The sequence below is a fragment of the Carica papaya genome, chromosome 5 (assembly GCF_054855325.1).
Source record: "Carica papaya isolate Zhongbai chromosome 5, ASM5485532v1, whole genome shotgun sequence".
NCBI classification, from domain to species: Eukaryota; Viridiplantae; Streptophyta; class Magnoliopsida; order Brassicales; family Caricaceae; genus Carica; species Carica papaya.
The window spans coordinates 38,820,496-38,828,203 of NC_142313.1; the positions used below are offsets into that span (position 1 = coordinate 38,820,496).

Consider the following 7,708-nt stretch of genomic DNA (forward strand, 5'->3'; position numbering starts at 1 on the left):
GAAGGAAGGAAATTCCCTAGTGTGAGAAATTTTCCTACGCAGCAAGAAGATTCCTTAGTTAAAAAAAATCCTAGTAGAGAGATTTCCTAAATGAGAGCAACATTCCTTAAATAAGAGAAATTACTCGAGTAGAAAAATTTTCCAATATGAAGAAATTCCCAAAATGAGAGGAACTCCAAATAAATACACTCCATATAACAAACCCTAGGCTGATAGGAACCAAATGATGATTTAATTTTTAAGAATTCACCTTGCTTCTTTCTAGAAAAACAAATACTCTCACTGTTATGAAATTCTTTTTTCAACTTCATTTAGAGACTCCAGTAGTGGTTCCGAATCTTAGGGAAACAAATAATCAAATCCTTAGGAAATAAAACTGTCATTAAAGGAATTAAAATCAAACAACACCTAACTAGAATCCTCCTATCTATAAGTTATAGTACTCTCAGGAAAAAATTTCCGTAGGTGAAAGGTATGGCCGTAGGAGTTGTTCTCACACCCAACTATTAACAAATTCTCAATATTTTACTCATCAAAGTAGCACAGTGGAAGCGTGATGAATCACAATCACCACACCATGATGATTTTTTCTCTTTAAACCAAAAAGAGTAAATTGATGCTATGACAAAAAGGTGACTCGTATCTTAAGATCATACTTAAGAGTAGTCACATAATTCTTGGGAACTTTAAATGTACTTGCGAGAATTAGAACTAAACGTAACTATTTGCAGCAAAACTAATGATTGAATATGCTATTAAAAGAATTCCTAACAACCTCTAAAAATAATCATCGATTCCGTAACACTCGAAGGCTATTTTAGACAATTACGCTTTAATTATTTGAAGTTAGAAAACCAATAAACTCAGTGAGAAAACATGTGGTATTTTATGGTAAATGTTCCTTCTTCTCATGGCCCTTCAAAATGAACTCAGTGTGTTATGTAAATAGGTAAATTAATTGAACATTTAATGACTAAAAGTGTTATAAAAATATATGTGATTTGGTCAATTATGCTTACTAAGACAGGAGGTACGAATCTTGAATTTAGTTTAGGACAGACTCAAGTCTCCAGTTCACTCAGATCTCCCCAAGTTCTTAATAATATAGTTTTGAGAGCAAAATACAGATATATGACGAAGTTTAATGGTATTTTAATCTTTCATGATGAAAGACATATCTTAACACAGTGCCAGTTGGTTAAAACATATCATTTTTGTTAATTTAGAATAGAGCGCTTGTGTTGTTTTAGTCAATTATTTAAGAAACAGAAGATTAAAGGAAGAGAAGAAGGATAGACACATGAAACTATGGATTGAAATTCTTGAGTCCTTCATTATGCTATGATAACAATTACAATTGCTTTCTATATGAGCACTGACCACAAAACTAGAGGCCCACAATTCTCGACTCTCTAATAACAATTACAACAAATTCATATGTAAGCAACAAAATTTGCTAGAATATGTCTTCTATTTTTAATCACAATTAAATCCATTATATATATCTCTTTCTCTCTCTTTCTCTGTGTTTGCAGCTAGCTATATATATATATATAATTGGAGTTATACAGAAATAACATCTTGAATTTAGGGACCTTTGGTTGGCAAAGGAACATGTTTGCGGTACTCTGCAAGAGCCCATAATGGGAAGATGTTTCTATATGCTGCATAGTGTAACATGCAGTTCTTCATGAACACACCAGTTATTTCCTGACATAAGAGATCATTAGTTAGGTGATTCATTGTAAAAAATAATTATATATATGTAATATACATAGATATATCTAACTATAGGTATCTGATTGAAGGGGGATCCTACTTCTTGGGGGAAGTCACCATTTTCCAGTTGAGAATTAATTATCAATTTTGCTGCACGATGAAGAGGTGTTGGATCTCTATTGGCCTGTATAATACGGGAATGTAGTTTTATATGTGTATCTATATATATATATATACATAAGCTTAAGCAAACTAACCTGGCCAGAATGAATTAAACCCATCAAAGCCCAACTGGTATGCACCAAGTTTGATCTGCCTCCTTCCAGAGGTACATATTTCTGCACCGTCCACCATATTTACTAGTTAATCAACTGTTAATATGTATGTATTTATATATTTGTGTGTGAATATATATATATATACATACCTTATCAGGGCAAGAACGATAACTTTCTCCCCACCCACCATTCGGTCTTTGTATTCTAAGAAGAAATTCAACTCCCTTGCGCACAGCAGCACAATTGTTGTAAGTCTTGCCTGCGGCTGCTAATCCTCCAAGTGCAAACCATGACCCATAAGTGAAACACACTCCCCAATTTCCGTACCTGTTTCAAAATTTTCTTGTGATTATAATTAGATACTAATTATCAATTATCTAATAATAAGAAAATAAGTAAAAAAAATTATAAAATTATACCATGATCCATCGCTCATCTGTATATCTTCAAGATATTTTATGATATTTTTGATGAAATTGTTGATCTCTTTTTTCCTATGTCCAGGATATAATTTTTTGAACAAAACGAGAGCGTTAATTGCTGATGCAGTGCACTCAACGTATTCATGCTCAATCACAATGTCGGCAAAAAATTCGGTAGGATTCAGAAGCTGAAAACATAAGTAAAACGAAATACTCATCGTATATTAAAAATATAAACTATATTTTGATAAGACTATCTAATTTAGATTGCATTAACTATTTTATTTTATTTTAAAGTTGGAATGTTATCTTCCATTCTATCTCAAATTGTACTTTCAGTTTAGAGTATATATATATATATATATATAGCTAATTCAAACTTATGAAAGTCTTTGTGCTGTTAGTATATGATTCCTTACTTCCAACCATTCTTGTGCACCAGCCGGTTCCCATGCAGCTAAACCACCATTTTTACTCTAGAAATAGAAAAATAATTAGGGGCAGATTATAATTAGGTTAAACTTTATCTGAATAACTAAATTAATATTCAAAATTAATTAATTTTACCTGTAAAGAAAGTAAAATGTTGACAGAATCGTATAATCTCTCAACTTCTATTTTTTTACCAATAAGTTCTGGTGGCATTATTGACAAATGTAGACAACACTGTACATTATAAAGACACTTGGTGAGATTCTTTATGTTTGAACATAAATAGTAACGCTCAATTTAAATTTTGTACCTTATAATTATTTTATATGATATTTAGAACTAAAAGGTAAAGAGGTTGTATTTTACAGACCCTTTCCAATCCGATTAAAAAACAAACTATTAATTTCAACACTTCCAAATAAATGGCTACTTCATCTATACTTGCAAATTAATGATTTTACGTAACTTTTCAAAATTTAGTTATTCAATATCAGAAGTAATATTTTTTTATTTAAATTGAAAAAAAAATTCAGTCAGATCGAGTTAACTTAAAATTAAATCTAAATCATGTTGATTTTGGATTAAGAGTAAAGAACTTATTCGAACAAGACTAAGTTATATATAGATTATACATATTTCAACTTTATATATATATATAAGATATATATTGTCAACTTTGCTTAAAGTATATGTAATATATGTTTTGATATATATACGTATAACATGCATATATAATTTGGATTGGTTTCATAAGAAATTCGGGTCAAAAACTAAATTAATGTGGTGAATTTATCCCATATCCAGTGTGAATTCAGATTTTACATATTTAAAACTATGTTATATATAAATTTTATTTAAAATATTTGAATGAAATGGTGATGATAGGAAGTTAGTAGCTCACCTTTAAGCCCTCTGCAGTGCAGTCAGAAACTTGCCAACCATGATCTTGATCAGAAAATGTCCATGATCCTTTAGAAATGTGACGATACATACTCTTAAAATCGTCCGAAGGATTTTCTTTCACCTTAAAAATTTTAATTCTAGATAAATATTTTAATAATAACATGAAATACTCACTACTAATAATATATATATATATATATATTATAAAGAGAGATATATATACTTCTTTAAATCGATATTAGACCTGAGATTTTTTCAAAAAATCATGTCCTCTCTTGATTACATTCGGAATTTCATGTGCCAAATTACTTGCAAGCAAGGCTTGAATAGCAAAAGCTGTATCCCATGCTTGGCTCCCAAAGCTCTGCATACATATATACATATAGGAAATATAATATTTATACACATAGAGAGTTAAGGTGAATTAATATTTGAGAATACTATTATTGACAATACATGTATATTTATTATCTACTATATATATATACAAGAAGGACCAAAAATTTAATATAAATTCATACCTGCATTTTCATTCCATCTTCAGCTACCCATAAATAATCTGGAATTCTTGCAAGATGCTTCTTAAAATAATCTCCAAGTGGATTTTCAACCCAACAAGCAAGCATGCATAAAACCTTTTCAACACAGCCGATGGTGATATATCGACTGTTTTCGTCTTCATAGTGAATGTGTTTCATGGTGACTTGAAGAGCTTTCTCTCTTACTAGTTTGTTTAGAGGCCAACGAGTAAGAAAAGGCTCACCAAAGAGGTAGAGGGTGTCCCAGATCAAGTCTTGTAGTAAAGGATGAGGATAATATATATCTTCCTATATTCATAATTATACACATTATATTATTTAATTAATATATATAAGAAGTAATAAATAATAAAGTAAATTTTATAAAATATTATTCTAACAGGTTAGTTCTCCATTAAATTTAAGTATTGACTTAGAAACTAAAATTTATGGTTTGATTTTAATTCTATAGTAAGACTGCAATGATTTTTTTTATAAATCTTTCTGTTATAGCATAATTAGTCTATCTTTAACAAAATCAAGTAGTTCTTTGGTTTTTATAATTAAAAAGTTGACCTAAAATACTATAACTACTAGTAACATATGTGCCAAACAAAACATAAAAAAGTTCTTCATTCATAACATATGTGGCTTGTTTTTCACTTAATCAAAGAAGAATTTAGTCTCAAATTCTCAAAAATAATAATAGAAGTTTTACCTTAGCACAGGAATGACGCGCTCTCCTCCAATTAATTTGATGGTAAGGCTGGGAATAGAGCTCCTTTCTCAACTCTAAAATGAGAGGTGTTGTAGGACCGACAAACTTTTTTCCATATAGATACGACATGGGCATATATACCATCCGACAGTAGCACCACATTTTAGCTGAAAATTATAAATTAGATATTAAGTTAATATTTGATTCACCAAGTATATATACATGTATTTTATTTTAAAAACATATATACATATATATGTATGTATATGTGTCTATATAACCTGGATGGAAAGGAAGAAAAGATGGAAGGAGCCAAAATTCGGGCGGCATTGGATTGCACCCACTCCAATCAAATACACCAAGTATCTACAACAAACTAATAATAGTTATTAAAAATGGATATATATATATATACATACAAATTTATTTATAATTAATGTTATTACCGAAAGCCAAGTCTTTCCCCAAGATGGTATATGAGTTGCACTACCATGATCAAGAATCCAACTACGAGCTCTTCTACAAGCATTGTCTTCTCCACCATCTCTTCCTTCTCCAAGAATCCGCATGCATACGTAGTTTAGCACTGTGCTAAACATGATGCTATTTCCTTCTATATGTAATCCCCATCCACCATCTTCGTTCTGTTGTATATATATATATATTAAGAATAATATTTATGCTAAAAGATATTTATATAATATATATATATATATATACCTGATGATTGTATGTATAACGAAGAATCTCTTTACGATGTTGAGAAGAAAAGATAACATCAAGGTGTCCAGTAATGTATAAACATATAACCTGTAATTTTTAAATACAAATATCAATCAAAACAGTCTTTTATTAATTCTTATAAATTAATTAAATAGAATAATTAATTGTATAAAACAAGAAATTTTAGAGGAAGTGTGACCAGAGGTGGGAGAAAAAACAATGGGCCAGCATTTTCCGCAGGCCAATGGCCATCGCTTGCTTGCAAGGCTGAGAAGAAATGAACAGCCCTCCTCAAAGTTGTTGTCACTGTTTCCTCTGTAATTTCTTCTCCATTCTCAACTTTCACCTGAGGAATTCTTTGCTCGAAATTTTTCTCCCTCAAGAACTGCAGTTTCATTTTATATAAAAAACGAACATATTTATCAATTAAAATAACACACGTATACCAATTATAATAATATACATAAATATATTAATTTGTGATTAATTACACGGTAACTTGAATATATCTTTTTAGGTAATTTGGTTACTTTCCACATAAAGTCTTGCATTAATTATTAGCCAACTAATGAAGTCAACCCTTCATCAAATTCAACAACATATAATATTATACAATTTTCTCAATTTCAACACACAAAAAACACATAATTTGAAAGCATGCAGCTTTCATGATAAAAGCATGTGTGTCCATACACCTATGCATATACTTTTTATATAACGTATATAGTTCAGAACACGCATATTATGTTATAGTTAAAAAGTAATTGTACAACTAGCATCCCAGATTACAACTGTAATAAATATCTACTAGGAGTGTTATAATATGTGCCCAGAATATTGTCATATATATATATAATACATATATATATATACACGATTACCTGCATGCGCCAAAGAAGATCATCACTGGGCTTGCAGTAAAATCGATTGTTGTAAAAATTTTGACGAGCCTGGTCGACCTCTTGTCGCTCTTGAGGGGTGCCAGCGTTTGGATCAAACTCCCATGTCTGTCTCCCTACGAAGTTGTTGGTGCTGTACAAGTAGGGTTCATTTTCACCCTCTGCAATCTTCAACCTCCACATCACTCCTCACCAATATTAAATGTATGTATATATATCTGGGTTTGCAGCTATGTGTAGATATATAAATATGTATATATATATATATATATATATAACGTCCAAAAAGGAGATTCGTTTAGACTATATATTTTCTGTACTAATTTGAAGACCAACAATTAATTTGTAGGATACAAGAAAAGATATGTAGATATATATTATATGTATATAGCTGGTACTTGGTTATAATTATATATATAGTTATGAAAAGAGTGATGAACTTGGAAAGTTTGGGCACAAACAGAGAGAAGTTTGGTTAGAAGATAAGAAGAGGGATGATAGGGAAAAAGAGCACGTACAATGCCATATATATACTACCATACTGCCGTCTATTACCTAATTCTACATTTTTACTTTTAAATTTAATATATAATTCAATTAATAATTAGTTCCAAAATCACATTTAATATATTAAAACTATGTGGTATATTTTATTCATATTCAACACCTAACTTATACAAAAAGTAATTATAAAGTGATTTAATATAAATTTAAAGTGAACTTAGAGTGTATGTCAACTTATATATATATATATTCTTGAAATATATACCATCAATCCAAAAATAATATTTAATATTGTGCCCAATAAACTTTGTGCCCTGCATAACACTTACCTATTTGGTTTCTAATTCCAATTTTATTTTAATTTTACATATTTCTTTATTTCATTAATAAGGAAACCTTTTCAAAGAAAATTATTATTTAATATATATTTACATATTTTCTTTAAAAAAATAACTAAATCATAATATTGACATGATACCATGACTTAAATTCTAAAAAAAGTAAACAATTAAACTAATGAATATCATGAAACTAGAACTCAATTATTTTGTTGTAATGTCTCTAACTTCCTATAACATAAAATTAAACTAAT

The 7,708-nt window shown here is 29.5% G+C and overlaps 1 protein-coding gene across 4 annotated transcripts; it reads right to left on the reverse strand.

The window, feature by feature from the left end:
• Positions 1-1,309: 1,309 nt before the first annotated feature.
• LOC110813593 (beta-amyrin synthase-like) lies at positions 1,310-7,123 on the reverse strand. Of its 4 annotated transcripts, XM_088220798.1 has the most exons (16): positions 6,595-7,123; positions 5,913-6,098; positions 5,711-5,800; positions 5,437-5,634; positions 5,272-5,356; positions 4,991-5,157; positions 4,276-4,581; positions 3,999-4,118; positions 3,753-3,875; positions 2,987-3,085; positions 2,839-2,895; positions 2,417-2,607; positions 2,147-2,324; positions 1,977-2,057; positions 1,820-1,903; positions 1,310-1,710 (listed from the first exon to the last, which is right to left on the reverse strand). In XM_088220798.1, the coding sequence occupies exons 1-16, from the start codon at positions 6,793-6,795 to the stop codon at positions 1,588-1,590; spliced, it is 2,289 nt and encodes a 762-aa protein (XP_088076924.1). In that variant the 5' UTR covers positions 6,796-7,123; the 3' UTR covers positions 1,310-1,587. The 4 variants fall into 4 exon arrangements, with proteins under 4 accessions (XP_088076924.1, XP_088076926.1, XP_088076925.1 ...); XM_088220800.1 differs by lacking the exon at positions 2,987-3,085; XM_088220799.1 differs by lacking the exon at positions 1,820-1,903.
• Positions 7,124-7,708: the final 585 nt, after the last annotated feature.

What these genes read in the sequence shown, in the direction of transcription:
- LOC110813593 (XM_088220798.1), bottom strand. Translation starts at nt 6,795, where the DNA reads ATGTGGAGGTTGAAGATTGCAGAGGGTGAAAATGAACCCTACTTGTAC. An exon ending in GTGCACAAGAATGGTTGGAA is followed by an intron (nt 2,608 to 2,838) that starts GTAAGGAATCAT and finishes TTATGTTTTCAG; the next exon opens with CTTCTGAATCCTACCGAATT. An exon ending in CAGATGAGCGATGGATCATG is followed by an intron (nt 2,325 to 2,416) that starts GTATAATTTTAT and finishes ATTTTGAAACAG; the next exon opens with GTACGGAAATTGGGGAGTGT.